This window comes from Prinia subflava, chromosome 3, assembly GCF_021018805.1.
Source record: "Prinia subflava isolate CZ2003 ecotype Zambia chromosome 3, Cam_Psub_1.2, whole genome shotgun sequence".
In the NCBI taxonomy this organism is placed as follows: Eukaryota; Metazoa; Chordata; class Aves; order Passeriformes; family Cisticolidae; genus Prinia; species Prinia subflava.
The window spans coordinates 44,528,500-44,552,097 of NC_086249.1; the positions used below are offsets into that span (position 1 = coordinate 44,528,500).

General features: G+C 45.1%; 1 protein-coding gene across 12 annotated transcripts; it reads right to left on the reverse strand.

Annotated features, from left to right (window-relative positions):
* Nucleotides 1-86: 86 nt before the first annotated feature.
* PHF11 (PHD finger protein 11) lies at nt 87-23,349 on the reverse strand. Of its 12 annotated transcripts, XM_063392077.1 has the most exons (12): nt 23,238-23,256; nt 22,694-22,829; nt 21,288-21,456; nt 17,180-17,315; nt 15,431-15,538; nt 14,560-14,693; nt 11,641-11,687; nt 8,386-8,444; nt 7,923-7,989; nt 5,980-6,105; nt 4,682-4,753; nt 96-935 (listed from the first exon to the last, which is right to left on the reverse strand). In XM_063392077.1, exons 4-12 carry the CDS (start codon nt 17,285-17,287, stop codon nt 796-798), a joined length of 861 nt encoding a protein of 286 aa, XP_063248147.1. In that variant the 5' UTR covers nt 17,288-17,315; nt 21,288-21,456; nt 22,694-22,829; nt 23,238-23,256; the 3' UTR covers nt 96-795. The 12 variants fall into 12 exon arrangements, with proteins under 12 accessions (XP_063248141.1, XP_063248140.1, XP_063248144.1 ...); XM_063392078.1 differs by lacking the exon at nt 22,694-22,829 and having other exon boundaries at nt 23,238-23,348; XM_063392079.1 differs by lacking the exon at nt 23,238-23,256 and having other exon boundaries at nt 21,305-21,456; nt 22,694-23,101.
* Nucleotides 23,350-23,598: the final 249 nt, after the last annotated feature.

Genomic DNA, 23,598 nt, shown 5'->3' on the forward strand with positions numbered 1-23,598 from the left:
CAGCAGCAGGGACAGGGAGCACAACTCCACACACAGCTCCTTTTAAAAATGTTTTATTTCATTTACTTAGCCTGTTGTGGCTAAATAATGCTTTGCTGTATTCAAACAATATTTTAAAGACAAAACAGATGAAAGCTGAACCCTTTCTTAACGGAGAAGGGCAGATCCAGTCACTGTTTTGCTCTGAGTATGACACCCAACCCTTTCTGGTCTGCCTGCAAACACTGCTTTACCACTGCCCTTACAGCAGAAACAGCTACACCTGGACCAGTCAAGAAAGAATAATTTGGCTTTTTAAATTAAACTCCTGTTTATAACCAGAAGGCTTCTTTGTGTGCAAGTTCTGCTCATTTATCTTTTTTGGGAAAGCCAAAGCAGCACTACGACCCTTCAAACATCACTGACACAGACAGTGAGGCAGCGGCTGCCCAGCCTGGAGAAGGCTCCCACAGTTAGCACGTGTTCTGTGGCAGCTGAACACTCCCTTGGCTCTGAGAAGAAAGTCTTCTCTGAAGGGTTCTGTTGTGTTTTCAAAAAGCTAAATTCAGTTTATAACATTCATTTCTATTCCATTGTGGAATATAAATGGAAATTTATAATGGAACCAGGGAAAACATGAAGATAAAGATTTGGAAACTTGAATAATTTGAAACTTATTTCAACAGTGAGGTATAAAAATGAGTATATCATCCCATTCAGCCCCCTTCTTGGGGCTGGGGAATTGGGCACTGCTCAGACTGCTCTGTGGTTTTTATCATTAGAAAATCCTAACTATTGCACTATCACAGACAGGGGTTATTCGGACACGGTACTGGATGTACTGGCCATGTTGTCTGGAGTAGAAAGGATGACTTCTTTTAAGTCCTGCAGTAGCTCAATCTTGTGATCCAGTCTTTTTCTGTTTTCCAGAAGTTTCTGGATTTTTTCTTCTGTTCCTATGATGAAAAAGAGGTAAAAAACTTTTGTTATTAAGGGATAAAAGGATTTTGTTGTTATACGTAGGTATTACATATATAAAATACGTTACATGTTCATTAACTCTGCAGAGCTCCCGATGCTTGGTTTAACCTACAATAAAATCTTTGCCATTCTGCAGCAGTGTCTGTGCCCCCCACCCTGCACACCTGTGTCTTCACAGAGAGCTGAACTCTGTGTCTGCTGAGAGCCTGCCTGGTATGTCAGGGAAAGCACAGAGCAGGAGTCACACACTCTGCCATTCCTATGCCAAAATCTATAACAGAGCTAGTTTTGAGATTAAATTTAAAACACATCATACATAAAAATTACTAATTTAGCTACTGACCCCCTCTGTTAACCGGCATATGAGCTTTAACGGTTCTGTTTTCAGGGCCTGTTTGTGTGGCAATACTTCCAGCAATTGACAATTTTAAATCTTTAAAGGTACACTCCTAAAGCCTAATGGATTTTAGCCAACAACAAAATTAAACCTAAAAACAGATGGTTTGGACAACTACATTCAACAACTCTATTCTCAAAACCACAATTCAATAGCATTTACTCTTCTGCTTCTGGCAAAATCATTATTGCCAGTATCCTGATGGGATTAACCAAGTTGTTTACCTTATTTGCACAGCCCTGCTTGACTGCATTTCTGCTTCCCTCTGCTGCTTCCATTTCCCTAATGTTAAAGATTATTGAAGTCAGTGAGAGCTCGGTAAGGGATCTTGCCACTATTCAGAAGCATTACCACGACCTTACAGTGTTAATTGCAAGTTTTAAATGGAGCACCTGCTCTGTTCAGTTAACAGGACACACAAAGGTGTAGGTGACCTCTGAGCAACGAGGCTGCTCTGTGAACAACCAACTTTCTCAGCGTGTGAGAATGTTGGGAGTTCAGATTCTAGTAAGGAGAAGATATTTTGTACAAACTGAATGTATTTTTCCTCTTTTGGGTGAGAAGATGGTGAAGGATGTCTCCAAAGTTGCAATGAGTAGAGTGGAGAAATTCTCTCCGGATGTTTATCCTATGCCATTCAGAGTAAGAGAGCCTTAAATGATTTGAAGAAAAAAAAAAATAAAGCACTTTGGCCTTTTGCCTCTCTGCTGCTTCTTCCTCTGTAGTGAGAAAGCACAAAAAGCAGAGCACCTGCTGCCTGTGGGTGGATGTGGAATATGATGGACATGGACACGTTTTCAAATGTGTTACCCAAAGTTGGATGTGGGTGTTGAAAACAGCAGCCAGAGCAATGCTGGTGCCTGCTACCCACGGGGAATTCTGTTCGCATTCTCTGAAGAGGGACCTGGCGCCCCAGCCTAGCTCTGACTGAAGAAAAGGAGATGCTCCTTCACTGCACTCAGGTGATACATACTGGAGGAAGTTGGACATGTACAAGTGGAACCAGGGGAAAAAACCCTCTTAGTGTCTGGATATAAATTAGTTATCAGAAATTACCAAAGCAGCTCAGCTGGTTAGAGCATGGTGCTAATAATGCCACGGTTATGGGCTCAATCCCCATACAGGCCACTTACTTAAGAGCTGGACTCAGTGATCCCTGCGGGTCCCTTCCAACTCAGAACACACTGTGATCCTGTTGATTCAGCATTTGGGAGAGCTACAGATGGAACACACAGAGCTCAGTTTCTCTCCTGCCAAAAGGATGTGGCAGAAATCGAGGTAGCCCATAGAAAGATGTCAGTGATGGGAATGACTGGCCTATAGCAGTGCTTCCACAGGAAGGCAGGTAACAGATTAGGAACCTTCCACCTCATAGAGGAAATGACCTGAAGGGAAAGAAAATGTATTCAGGAATGGCCTGACTGGACCTGGAATGACTGTCCCAAGTCCTATGGGGCTCTCAGTGAAGGAACTGCACGAGTTTAAAAATAAATATCATGGCCTTTGTCTCCACAACCTTTATCTGAACTGCAGAATTCGCTGCTACGAACCCCCTGAACACAAATGCTGTCAAAGAGCTCAGAAGCTCCTGGCCAGACTGGTGACCAGCAATAGAGGAGAGGGAAGCTGATGGAGGCATCCTGCCCAAGCAGGACGCACAACAGAACTGAAAGCAAAACTAAAAGGAGACTTTTTTCCTTGGAGGAGAGGAAAAAAAACTTCCAACCGAGAAATCTGAAACTGCTGCTGAGGCATCAGCATATCCTGTGTGGAAGGTTTTACATGCAGTTGAGTTTGCAGTAAAGCTGCACACTGCAGAAGGAGTGTGGATCCCTGTGTATAAAAAGGATTTTAAAAAGCTCTTCCAACAGTTACAGTTCAGAGTAGCTTTGCTGTGCTGGCACGTACGGCTTTAGAAGAGGTTTTGCATGATGATTTCAGAGGTGACAAAAGGGTTGAAGTTAAAGCATGGCAGATGACCCAAAACCATCACCTTGACACACAGTATTTACACCAGTCCTACTTTATGTAGTCCTTGACTTAGTACGTCACCACAGGAACTTGCTAGCTAGAGCTCATAAGAGATTATGACAACAGTAACAATGACCAAAACAAGAAGAAAAAAAAAATCAGCTGGTGATTTGCTTCCTTCTCTACAGTTTCAGTTGTAATTAAGATGGTTTTCATTCCTGCCTCACTGCTTCATTTTAAGAGCTCAGCTTGGATCAGTTGTGGATCCAACCTCATTACTGACCTTGAAATTAAAAGGTCTCAGAAAAGAAGATTGTGTGGTACAGGAAGAATTGAGCTGCTTGTGGGGATTTGGAGAGGGGACAACTAGTACCCATGAAAATCACATGGTTGTGTGCAGGGAGGTGCCAATATGGAGAGATTTTACTGTAAACTGAGAAGAGGATGAAATAATTGATGCTGCAGTGAAAGAAACAAGTGTGATCCAAGGTTGTGTCACATGAGGAATTCCGGGCAGAGATGTTTTAATGTCCTCAGATGAGGCACTGGTGGAATCTTGTGTCAGTCAACTGCAACACCAGACACTCCAGCTGCTGAAAAAGGAATTTAAATGCAAGAACAGAAGACTTTAGGGAGGAGCCTGGCTTTTTCAGTCAAGTGAAGGGGAAACAGCAAACATCATCTTCACATACCAAACCTCAACATTAGCTAATTAAAACCTTTTTCACCAGAATAAAGCAAAAGTTAGAACAACTGTTGGACTGGGAATGGGAAGCATGAGACTTGCCTGTCTGAAAAACAGCTTCAGCCTTGTTGCTTCAAACAGCTGAGAGTCCAAGCCCCAGAGTTTCCTTCCACACCAGTGCTCCCAAGCAACTGTTCCTGCCTTTGTTTGCTTTTCACTCTGAGCATTCTCATCTTGTTTTTCAAAGCACAGTTGCCCCCCAGTCCAGGTGAGTTCTGCTGGCCTTTGGCTTCTGTGTTTCAGTGGAAAGCATTACTCTGACCAGCACTTGGCAGCCAGCAGCAGAGCTGTAACACTGGCAAGCTGCTGAAGGGAGGCTGTGGAAAAGGAATCCAAATAAGCTGCAGGAGCGGGGAGCTCCCCTGGAGCAGAGAAAAGCTGTGGAACTGTGAATCACTCCCTCCTTCAGGTCAGCCAGCCAAATCTGATATACTGCATTTCTAAAGATTCAGCTAGCCATGGCTTTTATTCAACTGTTTATAAAACACTGAGAAAAAAGTTCCTTGGAATTTTCATTTTAAATGATTGTTCTATCAAAATTCTCATTAGAATAACTTCAGTGCCAAACCCCAGCCCAACTGCTCCTCTGACAGCTTTTCTGCACATACCTGAATAAATATTTGTCAGTATATTTTCAAACAGTCCACAGTCAAACAGTGCCATCACTGTCTCTTCATACTCTAGGGAAAGAGATAATGTGATGTAATACCACTGAGAAAAGGTTTACAGAGCCCTACATTAGAAGTACCACAAAACAGTAATTACTTATTTTCCATCATACTGACTGCTTGAGGTTTTAAGATGTCTTCCTTCTCATATAATCTGTATTAAGAAAGAAGCATCAAGTTGTCAATTCTTTCTTTTTAGTTTCATACAGAAAATTATTCCCTTTTTGGGCCTGCACCACATGAACAGTGCATTTAAAGAAGAACAATATACTTAATACTTATATTTCACTTCAGTGTGCCAGAACTGTGTGATGGCAGAGCTGACTGTGCCAACTCCTCCTGACAGATCATGTGTGGGACTGAGCTATCCCTGTCTGCTGTTAAGAAACATCCAAGAATTACAACTCAATTTCATACGTGCAGCTTCTGCTGAAGCAAAATACAAAACACTCGCTGAGCTCAACTGACCACTGACACACAAGCTGCTCAAGAAGGGAGACTTCCCAGCTGGGACCTTTCACTTGCCGTGCATGTGCTTCAGTTTCTTTGCATAAATGGCACTCTTAATGCGAAGGGATTACTCCTAACTTTGCCAAACTGAGAGGACAACTGGAGAGAAAGGGTTGAACTTTTTTTTAACTGTGTTGTGGACAAAGCAACATCAGATTGGAATTCTTCAAAAGTACTTCACTCAAGGTGATAAAGCCATAAACCTCCAAACAGACACTTAAGGCTGACAGTACAGTTCTGACAAATCATCCAAAGCTTTAAAATGTACATACTTGGGGATTTTCACTCAAAAGAGAGTACTGATATTAACAGACAGCTGTGTGAAGCTGCAAGAGCAAAACACACTTACGACCTAAATAAAACCTGGTTCTCTTCAGGACCTTTCTGTTCTCCAGTTCCTGGGAGAAGAGGCTGGACTGAACCTTCCTATGCTTATGCCAACATGTAAAAGGTGGCTTCAGAAATTCCAGTCAGAAAGTCTCACTAGAGATGCTGAGTTGACAACTCTTACATAATTTTGAGAAAGAAGTTCCTTGGAACTTTCACTGTAAATGGTCATTCAAAAGGGAAGGTCATTCTCAACCTCCTGCACAGCTGCAGAAATAAGGACTGAGTTATTCAGCACCACAGTATCCTCAGGAAGGTGGCCAGGGCCAAGTGCCCGGGATTCAGCTCTGCACCTCTGCTGTGATAGCAAAGTCCCTGTCATGGGTCCCCCTGAAACATACCTGTCTCTGAAGTGTTGTCATCCATCAGTTTTTCCTGAGCCAGGTGAAGTGTGTCCAGCATTTCTTCAAATATGTCATCCAGAAGCCCAGCTTGTTTGCACTTCCTAACCAAGTCTATTCGAACTGCTAAAACACAAGAGCATTCTTATACAGAAGTGATCTGTAAAGGGGGCTTTGCTCCCTCTCTTCAGAAACTAAAACTTTGGCCAAAGTCCTTCCACCAGTAACAAATACTTTTGCAGATCTCTGGCTCCTCCAGCCACCCACACGGCCCTTTTCAGTGGGAACAAAAAAGTAACCAGGCAAACATAAGCACTGTGCTGGGAGTAAAGTTCCCTAAGCTCTAGCTTTGGCTTTGTTCATCACGAGCAAACAGCTCCACAACTCCAAATATGCCACTCCTAAAGCTCATGATACCCCCTAGTGATTTGTCTTGCTTGTGTTTCCACCAATCCTTAGGACCACATCATGGACCGAGCAAACTAAAGCACAGAAAACAGTGCAATAAATGAATCAGTATTAGATTTGGTAAAAATTGAGGCTGCTTTTACTCCAAGTGATCCAGGCAACGAAACGTTTTTATTACAGCCCATTTTATATGCCTACTTTGTCCGATCTGGATTGATAGAGAAATAACCGTTTTTTCTTTATCTCAGAGCAGCAGGTCAGTGACAAGTTTTAGTAAGATCAATGCAATGGGCTGTTCAAAAGCAAAGAGCCATTGGATGGCTCACAAAAGCCCGCCAGTTTCCATTAAAAACAATGTTACATTTTACTGGAGACATTTGTGAGGAAAGAAATGCCATCTCACTTACAGGAGATCCTCTACAAGTATTTCAGGATTTTTTATAGGTTTCCTGTTCTTTACAGTGGTAGTGAAATTCAGAAAAAAACCACTAGGCAGCCACTTGCAATACCATGCCCATACATTAAGCATATTCACAGTGAGGTGAACAATCACCATTAGCACATTGCAAATTTCAAAGTGCCGGCAGAATCCCAACAAGCAACTGCAGCAGGAGCTCCAGAGTAACATGAAAACTGCAGCAGTGAAGGACAGGTCCTGTGATCCAGCTCACTGTTGTAACCCCATTTGTATGCAGTAAAACTCTGTATTGTGTAAAGTACCCTGTGTGAATCTGAGTGACACCCAGGCTTCCAAAGGGAAGATGTGCTGCCCCCTCCCCTGTTAACGCCTTCCAGGGCTCCCATTTTGGATTTAACTGTATTGATACAGAGCAGGGGCATCACACAGAGGCACCCCTGCCTGCAGGGGATGAGCTGAATGCAGCAGCCAGCCAGGGCGGCGGCACTCCCATCTGAACCACCAGCTGGTATCACACAGCAAGTCTCACTCAGCCAAACCACAGGCATTTGTTTGCTGCACAATTACTAAAACACTCTGCAAATCAGACCCCTGCTACCACGCCAGAGCGCTGAGAGCCACTCATCTCGGGAGAATCATAAAGATACATTTGCAGCACAGCATTTGCTACCAGGCATCTCCAAGCTCGGCACTTCAACATAACAGATCACAGTACCTCCTAGTTGCTCCATAGAAGTGTTACCAAATGTCCAAAATATCAGAATAAGCCTCCTTAACACTGAAGTTGTGTTAAGAGGGTATCCTTTCCTCAGGCCCAAGGTACTGCCAGGGATACTCCTAACCTTACGTGGACACCTCGACTCCACGTTAGGTGTGTTGCTTATATACACTCCCTACATACATATTACAATATATCCATTATCACAAGTCCTACCCCAGGTTCCCACAGACTCAGTCCTCTGTTCCATCTACCACTGCATTCTTGAGCCACATAACTTCTTGTCTTTCTACTGTCCTTGCCAGAGGAGCAGTGTTTGCATGCCTTGTCTCTCCGCTAAAAGTTTCACAGGCACAGTAAAAACTGAAGTAACCCTTCTGGTACCAAAGTGAGTCTCACCTTTATGCCTGTTGTTTTTTCTTTTTAGTATTTGTAAGTGGTCTTCTTCTGCTGTCTCTTCTGTACTCTGTAAGAAAATCAATACAATGTATTTTTACATCATGCTGACATTTACTGCTGTTCTCACTATCATATTCTGTCTTAGCAGAAAGGTAAAAAGCAGTCCACATTTCTGGGAATACAATCACCATCTCTGCATGGATAACAAAATTCCTCTCCAGACATTCTGTTTTGAAAATGGAAACAAAAGCTGCTTCAAAGCAAGAACACTTTAAGAAAATCCAAACACCTGGGACACCACCTTCCTTAACCATTGCATTTCCAAACAGCAGAGAAGCTAACACATGCCCACTGGGAACTCCCAAGGCTCTTTCTGAACATTGCCAGAGTACTTTGATAAGTCAGTCCTTTGCTGTGGCAGGTGTGGGTCCCCTGTTTAAGTACTACTGAAATTCAGGATTACCATTTCTTCTGTGGCGGTGGGAGATGTCAATGTACGTTTTCTTTTCTTATTAGCTGCATCTAGGAATCAATAAACAACAAAGTAACAAAAGTGTCAACCTCAGACTGACCATCACACTTCATGCAAATTCCTTCTTTTCCCAAAAAGCTACAGAAGGGAGGCAGTTTGTGTGGCAAGGCAGAAGTGTATTTCAGCATCCCCAAACACCTGAATTTCAGCAGAATTCACACTGTTTCCATTTAAGAAAATTGCAAGCATGAACCAATCATTAGGAAAAAGTGCAAATCGTTATAGCATTAGGATATCACTCAACCTTTTCAACTCAGGAGATTTTCATTGTGGCAGCATGAACTTATTCCTCCTGGCAGCACCACAGCAGCACTACCTCTAGGTGGTAAAAAACCTGTTTGGTTTCTTTTCCAAACAATTCTTATGTATGTTAATACACCCTCAAAACTACAACTACATAAAGAATTATTTAGGTATCTCAAAGTCATACAAATGGCATTAGGTTTTTCATCAACATAAGAACCCTCCCAAAAAACCTCCAGAAGCCACTTGACTTGTTAGTTTAGTATTATTCATGCTACACAGTGTTTGTAGTGATGTGGTACAAGATCTCTGAAAAATTATCTCTGCTTTCACTATGTCCTCCCCACAGCACGCAGCAGACTCTTGCCAACATCATCACTGGCAGCTTTTGGAAACAGCTACAGTATCCCAAGCAGAGAAGGATAACTCTGGCAAGGAAGACATGGCAGGAGCAGAGACAGGCAGAGAGGAGTGCAACCACCTATCAAATCCTGAATGTTTAAAGTACAGTGAGGTTATACTTCCCCTTCCCTGTTTAATTCCAGAACCTCTGGACACCACTTAGTAAGGCCTTTCCCGTTAGAAATCATCCTGTCAAGAGGAATGAGGTGCCACTTTTGTACATGCAGGCTGTGGAAACAAGTTTGGGCTTTGGGCACTGGTAGTGTATATTTGCATTTGTCATGGCCTGAAAGGAAATTGGTCTCTCACTTCATCCAAAACAAACCTGTAAGGCCTAATCTGGGGCAGTGTGGGAGATACTGCTGTAGGTACCAAGTGTTCCTTGCTGTCCACGGTATTTTTGACACATGATGGGATTTTCTGAGCTCTCCCTGATAGCTGCTGTAAAGATGCCTCACACAAGAGGAACACAGTCTGAAGAGCAGCCCAACTCCTCCTGCTGAGCACAGTGCTGGCTTGTCTCCTGCATTTGTCAGCCTTTGCTCTGTCCGCATCCAACTTTTCCAGTACAACAGAGGTTGGAGCCTGTTTCCTAGTCCAAGCTGCTCTCCCATCCCTGCTGCACAGAGGTGCAAGGAGATCTCCTGGCCTATAAAGCACCTTATCCCCTTCCAATCACACAGCAGAGCCCTGGCATTTCAACACAAGAACACTGTATGGACCAAGAATAAGGGGATCTTCCTTGACCCCATTTTCTCCATACTATGAAGCAAGAGACACTGGGCCTGGGGAACCAAGTGTCTTCTACTCAACCCTCCCATTTGCTCCCCACTTCCCAGGGTACAGCTGCTCTCAGGAGGTGAGAGAAGCTCACATTCAGGAGGCAGGGTAGACACTGCCAGCAGAATCCATTTACCCCTCATAAACAGAAGGTCTCTAAATTAAGTGCCTCTGGAAGAACTCTAGGAGAAACCTCTCTTCTCAGGGAACATTGTATGTGCAGCATTTGAAGACACAAAAACCATCCAGTATCTGAAGGGGGCTCCAAGAAAGCCAGAAAATGACTTGGTACCAATGACAGGACAAAGGGAGACGGCTTCAGACTGAAAGAGAGAAGGCTTGGGTTAGATGTAAAGAAATTCTTTCCTGTGAGGGCGGTGACCCTCTAGAACAGTTTGTCCAGAGAAGTTATGGATGCCCTGTCTCTGGAAATGTTAAAGGCCAGGTTGGATGGGGCTTTGAGAACCCAGTCTAGTGGAAGGTGTGCCTGCTCAAGGCAAGGAGGCTGGAACTAGATAATCTTCAACGTTCCTTCCAGCCCAAATCATTCTGTGATTCAACCTTGTAAGACTCAAGCCCTCCTTATGAACAAGGTGGTCTACAGGGCTGGGCCCAATGCCTGAATATTTTCAGGACCTGGAAACAAAGCAATCCTGGGCCTGTCCAGAACTTGCACAGGAGACCACTTGGGACTCTGGGTAGCCCCAACAGACAATGACAACAATTAGACCACAGAACTCAAAGTAATTTTGAAAAGGGAAGAAAGGTCAGTATTCAGAACCATGGATGAATAAAAAGCAAAGCTACTAAGTAAACTAAGAAGATGCATTTGATTAATGAACCACAGCAATATCAAATATTAAACAGACGGTAAGTCTGGCTAAAAGCCCCAGTCCTCGTGATTAAAGCTTAAATAATAACACCTAACCCATCCATTAAATGTCATCAAGGTAGAGCAAGACTCTGTCTTGCAAGAAAATTAGCCAAAATTTGCTAGACTTCAGTGAGAGCACACCACTGTGAGCACAAGTGCTCACAGTTCAACTGAGTTCAAATTCAAAGTGAAGGCCAGGCTAGGACCCACTTGACTGTGAGCAGAGTTGTGTGCACTAGGCTAACAAGGTCCACCTTTGCTTGGGATTCCCAAATACCTCTGAATCAGGACGGGCCAGGACTGCCAAACGAAGCTGCATTTCTGTAGCACAGGAAGCAATCTTTAAACAGGGGTTGTACAACCTTTTTGTTACACTTAAAAAGCTCTTTGGGATCCTTCAGAAAGAAAGGCCTATTTTAAAAACTACTGCAGTGAACGCAGAAGATGCAAATGTGAATGTCTGCATAACCACAGATAAAATCCCAAGGTGACCTCTCCTGTAACAGCCCTCTCCTTGCTAATCTAGTGCAAACTTGTGTGCAGCTCTCCTGTCTCACATGGATTTTACAAGCTGCTTGGGCATACTTGAAGACTTAAAGAAGAGTAAGAATGATTCCATGAAGGACTGGGTCCATTGTGGTTTAAGTCAGTTTTCAGGGAGATTTGGGGAAGATTAAATTTTAACTTTTCCCACTTCAAAATATCTTCTTGATTTTTGTGCATACATGTGGATCTCAATCAAACCACTCCCGCAAGATTAGAAATCCTCCCATTGATTAGAAATCAATGTGAAGGTGGTAATATTTATCTTGCTTATATGAATTACTGACTGTAGGATCCAAACTTTTAAAACGAATTAAATCAATGAAGGCATTAAAGAAACTCACCGTAGTGATTGGTCCTATTCCCTGGGTCATGTTTTGGGCAGAACACTCTAAAATTTAAGTTCAATTTCAAGAAAAAGAGAAGAAGTATTAATAAATATGCAGAGTTATCTTGACCAATTTTAACAGCTATTTTCCCCTGTTCTCACTGAACATAAACTGAAAGACAGTTTTAAAAAATCATGATTTTTGTTCAGCATTACCCATCTCAGACACCACCTGCTTTAAAGCCCCGTGCATGCACAACCTTGTCACTGTACTTGCATTGCCTCAGTGGACTCTCAGCACTGCAGCTCTGGATGATCAGTTCCAGCAGCCCACCCTGCCTGGGCCTGCCCCTGACACATTTCAGTGTGAGGCAATCACTGTGCAGAGACGCTGAGATGAGATTAAGGCTCGCAGGGTGAAACACCACAGTCCTGACACTGTTCAATCACTGCCCCCTGGAGCCTCCTCAGACACCTCTGCTCAGTGCCACCTTCCACCCCTCAGCGCTGCAGGGCACCACCACGCACAGCACCGGGCACGCACTCGCCTGGAGATCTCTGTGCCCTCGCTCCCGCTGCCCTGTGCTCACGGAATGGCCCCCAAATCCTGAGTGAGGGGGCAACTCTGTGGCACATCCAGTAGCTTAAAGTTGCTCAGTCCATTTGTTACTTAAAGACTTCAGTAATATGTGAAATGGGAATATTTTCAGTGGTTCTAGGGGGGCAATGTGAATTCCTTGGAAGAGGCAAAATGCAACAAATTTATCTGAAAACATACCTTCTCTTTTGGATACAATAATGTGCAGGGAATGTGAACCAGCTTTTACAATATGCCTTTCTTACAGAAGGATCCCAAGTAACTTTTTAAGTAAAAATGCCTTGTCAGGAGCATGGCTTAGTTTATCTGTTCCTTACAAATCTATTTGCCAAGACTGCTGTAATTTTTAAAGGGAACTGCATTTACTAGGCCATTTTCTAATTACTGTCATTCTTTTAACTAAAGCAGGAGCACTGCCCTTAGAAATGCAGACTGTTGCCTTGATGAGGAACTCCTTTTGCATGAAATGCATCTTGAAGCACAAAAAATCAAATTTAGGAGTGCCTAACAATGCAATCAGAAAGCTATATACTTGAGACCTCTTTATTTCTATTGAATTTCTAAAACTGCTATTTCAAAAATGTTTTTTTATTCTTCTCCTCCCTTTAGTTCTAGTCTTTCAGTTAAAACCAACCCATCCTAAGAACAAGAACATCTTATAATGTACAGACAATACATTTAACTCCTCAGCCCATTTTATTTGGAAGCACTTCCCTACCATCATTTTTGCAAGACAGCAGCACAAATTGCACTTATTTCTCCTCTCTACTCTTACTGGCCACTTCCACAGCACCACCATGCTTTCTCTTTTAATTCTGCTCAATTTGTTTTGATGATCACTACTCATCATCACAACGTTGGCAACTCAGAATTTAAAACCACCAGCTCTGCCTCTCTCAAAGGAATTCTCTCCTTTCACCATGAAAATGTGCAGGGGCTATCAATCCACTGTTTTTCAAGTCTACTCTCCAATAATTTCAGCTAGCTACAATTTTTGTGCTTTGTTTATGCAACTGCTACTGTGCAAAAGTCTTTAGGTTCAAATCCTTGAAAGCTGTCCTAGTATCTTTCTCTAATCCAGTCCTTTCCCAGCTCTTCAAAACAGGGTGCCATAGCCTAGTTTCCTGGGCTATCAGTGTCACACAGTGACTTAAAACAAGGCATTTTAAGGGTCCCTCTTCCAAACCTCCAAGGTCACCAGCTCCAAAATGCCACCAAACCAAACTGTATATGCAAGCACTTCTTTATCAGTTTGTATCTAGACTGCTGTCAGTACCACTTGTTTTTCAACATCTCGAGTTGAGTCTTCTTGAGCCTGAGTTATCCTTTCTAAAGCTGTAGGATGGGAGACATTTATTCTGTGATTATGGAAGGTTTCCATCCTCCCATTCTTCCATGAGCTTTGCCGATTCACAAAGATTTTAAAAGCCTCAGTGGAACATCCCATCCTCCCTGCACAGCTGGGCTTACAGCCTTGCACAGATGCATTAATTTTAGACAGAGAGCACCGTGAACCAGCCAGGAGGCCAAGTGTCTTGACACAAAAGGACCCACCTTCCACTGCTACCAGGGACTGCACTAGTCCACTCCTTTCTGAAGCAAGTAGTGATTAGAGGATCCCCAAATTGATCTAAGTCTAACCTGTGATCTCTCTGGCCTTGCACAGAAACGAGCATCAGGGCTTTTATGCACCTCAGACTCTACTATAACTTCAGTATTTCAAAAGGGCCCTGAAGCCCCAATCTTTCAAGCCCTTCATCTGCATCCTCCAAACAATTTGTTCCATCAGTCAATGGCAATGCAGGCAGCCCAAGGGCAGTGGACACCAGGACCAGCATGATCAGGACAGAAAATTTACTTGGAATCCAGTCAATTGTGTTAATGCTAGCAACATACTTGAAACACAAGGCCTTTGGTGTGAATCCAAGTTCTTTGCTAGCATAGGGAGGGAAAACTACTCAAATTTGCCTGATGTGAGCAGATCTAAAAGTGCTATAACCTGCTCTGTGCTCAGACCACGTTTACTGGAGCTTCTGAACCAATAAAAAATTGAGAATCTGAGTGACATTAATAAAAGTCTTGGTTCTTGAGGATTAGCTAGAGAGTCAGTAAGGACTGGCTCTCTCAGTTTTGGCCTCGTTCCCTTTCAGTGATGTTACAGGCTCAAGCACTAAACAGATTCCCTCCCACTGCGATGAAGCTTTCCTGTGAAATGAAAACATTGCTCCCACAGTAAATAGAGGACCAAGCATGACTTCAGGAGAGGAGAACTTCCTTCCTTCCTTCCCCAAAGCCCTTCAAGCCCCACCCAATGCCGTCCGTGCTGCTGCTGGGTACCGGTAGACGCCGTTGGCCTGGTCGCTCTCCACGGCCGCGTCGTCGCACAGCGCGCAGAAGAAGTGGTAGCTGCGGCGGCACGCGCGCTCCTCGCAGCCCACCGTGGCGCCCTTCTTGCGGCAGAAGCTGCACACCTGAAACGGGATGGGGGTCACCAGGTAAACGTCACAGGCAGCTACTCCAAGTCCTGCCAGACAGGCCAGATGCCATTCTCTGTGGGAAAATCCAGTGTTTCACTGCAAGTCACCTCTGTGTAACTCCTCAGGCAAGGTCACTCCTGCAAGCTCCTACCATGGCCATTATTTCAGCCACCTTTTTGCTATCTTACCTCTATTTCATACTGATAAATTTGTCAGATGAGGCAAAGAGCCACACGAGGGCACTGAGCAACCTTCCCAAGTTATTTCAGCATTAACTAGTGTTAATGTTTGTATTTATATTTTCTCAGCTAACTTCATAATGACAACAGTTCCACCCAGGATGTAGGGGAGGAGGGCTGCTGAAGACAAAGGCAATTTTAAAAAATCCTCACTTCAATAATCTTATTCCTGTTAAACTCAGAAGGTGTTCCCCTTTACAATTGTGGATTGCATTCTTTTGTTTCAGGCATCGCCTTAGTTCTTTACCAAAGTCTCAGGAAACTTTGACTAAGGACATTAAGGCCAGAAAAAGCTCCACCTGCACTTTAATACAGAATGAACTAAATTTCACTAAACCAAATGTTAAATCAATGACTCTAACACCAAACCTGTCATTTCCCTCATCTTACTAGATCTGAAGGACCAGCTATGTTAATCCATCTTTTTAAAGCACAGACAACCTTCAATACAACGAGACAGGACTAACTGCAGATTCAGAAACATTTCCTTACCAGTCGCTTTCCTCTCCTGAGCTCTTTTAACACTGATGACACATCAAACCTTATTCCCAGATTTTCTGGGTTGTGATCTTCAGATTCCACAAATCCTGAGGAAAATAACTAAAGACAAAAGAGACAATTTTAAAAAATAAGAATGCCTCAGTACAGAAAAGAGACAAGGAATACATCTTTTCTTCTTGCACTTGCCCTGCCTAAGAAGGCTGATTTTTCTCTATGTTTTCAAGAGGTTTCACCTACACTGAACAAGGAGCTGTGCTTAAACATTTCTGCAGTCAAAAGAAGTTTCTCCTTCCGCATAGGAGATTTTACATAACCTGAAGGCAAACTAAGAAAAGATAATAAGGTGAGAAAGTTAACTTATTAAAAACATGAACAAAGAAAATCTGAAATTCCAGGGTGCCCAGACTAAGGATGAGAAGATCTTTAAGCAACAGACCTCCACACCTTGGACATCTTATTTTGTGCTCAGTTGTCCAGACCTACAGCTGGATGCAACATTTCTCTGTTAATAAGATTTCCATACAGCCCAATACTGACAACAGCTGACTGCAGGAAAAAACCAGACACATTGTACACATCCTGGGAGAAACCCACTAAAAATGCACACATTTTAATGGCCACTTTAATTCCCACAGAACTGCTGAGCCATGATAATGAGTGAGGAAGGGGAAGCTCTTGGCAATTTTTTCCTAAGCGTTATATGTAGCTAATTCCAAACAAAAGGGAGCTACCCTTTCATCAACTAGGAGGCACAGTCTGTCTGCTCAGAATGTGATAGCTGACCGCCAAAAAACCCAAACAGTGCAAACAAGCCTAAGGCAGAGAAATGAGTAACGCTGCTGGGAGGAGAAAACAAGGAGAAAGAAAAAAAGAAAGAACACAGAGAGAAGTTTCAACACTGGAGAAACATTAAACCCAAATTAAAACTGTTTCAAACAAAACAAACAATGCCATTGTGAAACATTCTGATAAAAAAAAACCAATCAAAAAAGGTAACAGAAAAATAAAGATGTAGATATAACAATTGTGAGAATAAGAAGGCTGGGACTGTGACAGCCAGAAAGCTGCTCTAGCAGCAATCTCCTGTGCTAAATGGCCCCCAGCTATACTCTCCCTTTGCTGAAGGGAGAATACAGCAGCTGTAATTGATTCTGCATACCAAGAAGCAGCTCCACCAACACTCCAGAATAAAGGAAAGGCAAAAAGAGTAGAAGGATTGCAACACACTTAGAGCTTCCCAGATATTTTTATATAATTAACTTTGGATATTTTTATTCCTTATTTTAAATAAGGCACAAAATGGAAAGTTTTTTAACTATCAAGTGATATGGAAATTTTCCCGCCAAGGTTTAAGTACACAACTTTCTGTGGTCTGAGAATCCTCATCCAAGAGGATGAGTCTCAAGAGTGTCTCAAGAAGACCTGTTCCTGCTGCCAGACCGTATGTGGTCTTTGTGGTGTTTTCATGTGTGTCTGGGACCACTGATCAGCAACAGCCACACATGAAAACACCACAGATCAACAGCTCCAGCTGTGCAGACACATCTTCTCCCACTCCAAAATCCTGGCCAAGCCCTGTTGCTTTTCACAGCTTTTCAATCTAATATAAACTTGCTGGTTTGAGTAACCAAGCCTTTCAATCCGGACATCATTGCAAAATCAACAACAGATAAGCAGTGGAAGCTTCTCCCATATTGCTTCTCCACCTCTCTTGGGTGCTGACCAGCTGAAGGCACTCACCAGACAATCCTGATGAGCTGCAATGTCCCTCTCTGTGGCGATATACATCACAGAGCCAGCCTCCCCTTCCGAACAAAACGCACACGTTCTTCTCACCATCTTCGCCATTATCCACAAAGCACCTAGAGCAGGAAAACTGGGACAAAACACAAAGCAATTGACAACTTCCACAGCCAAGCAGGACAGGGGAAAGCAGAGCCTGCCAACACCTGCCCTCTAACTGCTCCTTCACCTGCACCCTGACCCTTGGTGCTCTGCTCCTCCAGTAACAAATACCAGCAGAACAGGCAAAGCTGCTCTTGGCACAGCAGTGGGATGGAAACCAGATCCCAGGAGCTCCAGCAAGTAAGAGCAAGAGTGGTTTAGTCATAAGGGGAAATACAAGAGTTTTCAAGCTTGCTTGGCAGCATCTGCTCCAAAACCAGACCCAAGCACAGCCCGGCAAGTCATGCCCTAAGGCAAGAAACTCATTTTATCTGGAGAAGGGCAATCACTCATAGTGTTTTCTTAACCTACTGCTGCCACATGTGGGTCCAGCAAGTCAACAAAGGACTGGAAAACAGCTGCCACAAGCTTCACCAGTGCCTTCCAGGAGTTCACACAAGACAAGGAAGAAACAGAAATTTCTTACTGTAAGAAGGATGTAGCAAAGTACTGTGGAAAGGTCTGCAAGAAAATTGGGGCACAAGAAAAAAATCATAAATGAGAGATTCAAACATTCTCTCTCAACAAGGTGAAATGCTAACAGGAGTGACAGAATTTCTCTGAGCCCTGGGAATTGCCCCAGGGACACCTGTTATATTTTCCTGACCATATCCACTCAAGTCTTAATTGCTCTTCTTCACACAGTCTTTCTCCAGCAGCTGCAAAATTCTGAGGCCAGCTAAGTGACTGCTTGTGACTGCTTTACAAAAGCAGTCTAAGAGTTTCTGGACAAGCCTTTACACACATCCCCCACCAGCAGGTTAGTGCATCACCCCTCAACATTTGTAGCAGAAATTTTACTTTGTCTGTGTTTTTTTGTGCAAGTCCACCACAGAAATCTTCAACAACTTCCCACTCCTACAAGGCGTGACACTCCAAACTATCCTCTGCTGGAAACGTCACCTCTGACACCACAAACTCCTGGATGACAAGGGCGAGGAAAAATCTGTGTTTACATTCAAGAAATGGGAAGATCTGAAGTTAAATTATTCTAGTGAGAGGCAGTAAGGCCCAAGTATAAAATAGGCAGGAAATCTCATAGTCCAACAAATCCTGCAACCCTTTCCTGGGTTTCAACAAACTGTTTTTGTTAGCTCCCACCTCCCTTGCATAAGACAGACTGGGTAGCCCCAGGTGAAAACACCACCAGAGCAGAAGAGGATTTTATATGTTTTCTCCACTCTGGCTCACACTACTGACAATTTACTTATAATCACAAGTCACTTTGCCTTTGCACACAGCTTGGAGGTTTTTTTTTCCCTCTGTCCTTCTATGTCTTTTAAGCAAAGCAGGGTAGAAACTTATTCCCACTACCCATCTACATACTGACCATCATATCAGTTTCAGAACCCGAGCAATAAATAAATAAAATAGAAACAAACAGAAACACAAAGACATATTAGAACTAGCATAGAAAAGAAAGAAATTCAAAACAAGAATGAGCTGGAGTTTGAATGGCCTAGAAAAGGAAAAGCTCTCTGCAGCAATCAATACCTGGAATCAATGCAGACACACAGGCCCTGCTCAGGCCCAGTCAGAAGATCCAGCTCTAGGAATTTTTTAAGGAATGGGCTTAAGGTGCAGTCTACAGTCCCTGGTGTTCCTCCAGCACCGGTGTAGGAATCCTGAGGCAGTGGAAGCTCAGCTCCTGGTCATTCCCCTGTGCAGAAGCAGCCAGCCTGCCCAGTTTAGCCCCATATCCTGTCCCCCTGTGGTGGGTTTGCCCTGGCTGGATGCCAGGCACTCCCCCAAGCCACGCTATCACTCCCCTCCACAACTGGACAGGAGAAAATGTAACCAAGGGTTCATGGGTTAAGAACAGGGAGAGATCCCTCACCAATACTATCCCAGGGAAAGCAGACTCAGCGTGGGGATAATTAACTGAATTTATTACCAACAAAATCAGAGGAGGATAATGAGAAGTAAAATAAATTTTAAAACCACCTTGCCCTCATCCATCCCTACTTTCCAAACTCTACCTCCTTCCCCCACAAGAGGCACAGGGAGATGGGGAAGGAGGGTTATGGTCAGTCCATCGCTTGCTCCTGCCACACTCAAGGAGTCCTTGCCCTGCTCCAGTGTGGGGTCCCTCCCACTGGAGACAGCCCTCCACAAACATCTCTGTGAGTCCATCCCATGAAAGTTCTCCATGAACTGCTCCAACACAGGTCACTCTCCCCTGGGGTGAAGTCCTTCAGGCACAGCCTGTTCCAGTGTGGGTCCCTCCAGGGTCACAAGTCCAACAAGGAAACCTGCTCCAGTGCTGGCTCCCTCTCCATGGGTCTGCAGGTCCCTGCCAGGACCCTGCTCCAGCATGGGCCTCCCACGGGGTCAGAGCCCCCTCTCATGCATCCACCTCCTCCACAGGCTGAGATGGATCTCTGCATCCCCATGGACACCCACAGGCCACAGGGGCACAGCTGCCTCCCCATGGGCTGCACCAGGGGCTGCAGGGGAATCCCAGCTCTGGTGCCTGGAGCATCTCCTGCCCCTCCCCCACTGACCTTGGTGTCTGCAGGGTTGCTCCTCTCACATATTCCCACTTCACTACTCTCTGCCCACAATTATATCTGCACAATAACTTTTTTCTTTCCTTCTTAAATGTGTTACCACAGAGGCATTACTATCATTCCTGCTGGGCTCAGCCTTGGCCAGCAGAGGGTCAGTCCTGGAGCTGGGTGGCATTGGCTCTGCCAGACACAGGGGAAGCTTCTGGCAGCTTCTCACTGAAGCCACCCCTGCAGCCCTCCTGCTGCCCAAACCTGGCCATGCAAACCCAACACACCCCACAGGAGCCTGTGCACTTCCCGAGCTTTCGGCTACACAGCACCACCAGGAAGAGGAGACGGAGCTAAACAGGACAAAGGAGCTGGCTGGCTGCTCCTACGCAAGAAGGGAGAGGCTAAGGGCAGGTTTCCAGTTTCACAGTTTAATCACATTTCATCTGAACAATGCCTTGCTTTTGCAGGGCTCAAGCATGCCACTCAGGGATTCCCACTGACACCCTTGGATCTGTCCGAAAAGGCAAGAAATCCCTGCTCCACTCTTTCAGGAGCACTCATTACTCTGCTACCATTTCTCCTGCTGTCTCTTTGTAAAGTCGAGGAATCTAAACCTATTTAGCTCTTCTTTATACAGAAGCTGGACTGCAGTTTTATTCACCTCTGTCACTTCTCTATTCCTCCAGCTACACACTAAGAGGAGCAAACCACCTCCAAAAGGATGGGCTACCATTTACACTACAAAGTCACAACATAACTCTGTTTTGTTCTTCTTTCCTTAGTAATTCTCACTATTCCAGTCACATTTTAGGCTGCATCTGAGCACAGAGCTGACACTTCCAGAGAACTACTGCTGGAAGCACAAAGCAGTGGAAAAATCACAAAGCTCAACAAAGAAATGGTGCCCACGGTGGTCAGAGCAGACAAAGCTGGGTGGAGGGCTGGTGGTTTGAGCTGCCACAGGCCTGGGCAGGAACGTGAGGCAGCGTGGGAGCCGTGTGGCCTTGCTCTTTCCCTTGCTTACCAGGAAATGTTTGCACCTCCGGGGCACTTCGTGCAATGTGAACACAAACAATGGAAGGTACAAAAGTACCCTGACTTGTACCCAACCGGAGGGTGGGAATTCAACACGGAAATCACAGGGACAGATCCAGGGGTTTGTCCTCCTGATCCCCCAGGACATCTTTCAGTGTGTGTCACACACTCGTCACAGAATCAGTTAGGTTGGGAAAGACCTCTGAGATCAGCAAGTCCCAACAATGACCCAACACTGCCCGGTAAACTAGACCAGCATTACAGAGTGTTACAGTTCCCCAGATTCTTTCTAAGTGGCATCAGATTAAGGTAGGGAAGGCATCAGCATTATGGTTGTTTCTGTGCCACATCCATCATCTTCCACTTACCACTGCTGGATTTTCACCTGCTGTTTTGCAGTCAATCCCTTGCTGTCCCACAGTCCTTCTGCAACCCTTTGCTTCCACTGTCACCGCCACAGGGAACCCAGGGGACCTAATTCAGCTGTGAGATTTAGGGGCCCTTCTGCTGCCTCCGCTCATGACAGAACAAATGACGCTGCAAAACAGAAGGCAGAGCAGCAGCTGAGAACACTCACAAGTGGCTGCTTCTGCTGTACCTGGGCCATTTCCTAGAAGCAGGGCTGTTGGTTTTGGTTTTTTATTTTTTCACAACAGTGACTGAAGCAAAGAAAACGGGAAAGGAAACAGAAAGTAAAAAGGGAGAACAGTGCTGGCAAGAGCGCAGGGCTTGCGCCACTTTCGGCAATCCTGCTGAAACATCACCAGTTTGTCTAAGTACCTGCTCTCCAGACCCAGTTCTGAAAACATCCTTGTATGTAAATATCCAACTTTTACACAGGAGGCACAGAATCCCTTAGTATATCCACAGGGGAATGCTATAAATAACTAGGTAGTTGTTGGCTTTCGCTGGCTTTTGTAAATTATTGTTAATCACAATGATTTTGATATAATACAGTTTGCAATCGCTTTTAACTGCTTTTGATATAGTATAATTTGTCAGGTTTTTGTGGCCAATGCTATTAAAGTGAATGCTATGCGTTGTGCATTATAACATTAACTTTTGCAGAAGTAGCTGTAGTTGTGAAATAATAACTAATGCTTTTATTTTTGTAATAAATTTACTTTTATATTGTAATAACAACAATGAAAACAACTCAGACGTATTTGTGAAATAGCTGGCGTTGATTTAAAGTACTTGTGGAAACAGCTAAAACCGTCTGCATGGTCAGATAAGATTTAAGGGACGGATGTGATGAGGACTCTGCCTCCGACCCTTCAACTATCCCTGACTGCCGCCGGCTGGAGCCACGGAACAGGGCCCTCGTCAGGAAGTGACACACGCGACCCCAAAACGCCATCCACCATTGCCCACCTACTCTGAAAAGGCGGGTCAGGGGTCGAACCAAGCTAAAGGATTCCCGGAACATGTACACGAGGTCAAAGAAATGTCTGAAAGGGTGTGATCTTTATGAATATGTATTTGACCAATGCGATACAAAAAGTACCTAAGAGTTGCTATGGTTAGCCAATGTGCCTCCGGCTACAGCCACAAACCCAGCGCTGTTACTGTCCCTTTTATCCCTTATTAATCTTCTAAAAATGTTAAAGACTGAGGTTCGTTTCCTAAAGGGAGTAAGGAAAAGAACCCACGTCCCCTGACTTCCAGCATGCTATTGAAACCCACTGCCCAGCTCCTGCTCTGCTCCCCTCGTCCTTCCAGCGCAGCGCACGGTTTGATCTATGTAAGTAGGAAGAAAGGAAAAATCACACACCTGTTATCGCACACTCACTGTGTCCCTCGTTTGTGCTTTGTGGGGAAAGAAGCACGGCTGGAGATGTCATGGCTAAACACGACCGACATTCACTTCCTCATTCTCCCCACGCCATTAAGAAAAAACCACATCCGGACTTCGCAAGGAACAAGAACCAACAAACAAGGCTGTCTTTCTGATCACCTTTCACTTGTGAGCATCTCGTTCCAAACCCCCAGCCATGGGGAGGGCACCTTTCGCTAGACCGGGCTGCTCAGAGCTCAATCCAAGTCGGCCTTGGACATCGCCAGAGAGCAGATATCCACAGCTTGTCTGGGGAATCCGTGCCGGTGCCCGGGTTTTTACTTTACTCTCACAGTAAAGAATTTCTTCCCAATACCTCTTCGCCCCACCCGGAGCCGCCTCACGGCGCCCCCGCCCCCTCCGCTCAGCCCGAGCCCCGGCAGGCTCCACTCACTGACACTGCGGGGGGAGCAGGGGTGCGTGACCGGCGCTGAAGAGGCTCCGCGCTCCCCCCGCCCCGCGTGCTCGCGGTGGCACTTACCAGCCCGCGCGAGCCACCACTCCCGCTTCCCCCGCCCTCAACTGTCCCGCGCGGAAGTGAGCGTGCCCGGCCGGGGCACGGAGCATGCGCGGTGGTGCCCACCGATGCTCCGCCCCGCATCCCGTGCTGCGCTGATTGGCTGCGGCCCTCACGTGGCTGCCGGGCAGGCGCGCATGACGTCATACGGAAGGCGCGGCCGGGTCGCCCTCACGTTCGGGCGTGCCGGGGTCACGGTCTCGGTCCCGGACCCGGTGCCCCGGTTCGATAGCCGTGCCAGGCACTGCCGCGCATCGCCGTCGGGCAGCCGTGTCCCGAGGGCTTTCACCATGGGAAAGGCGATATCCACGCAGCCCCGTGTTCA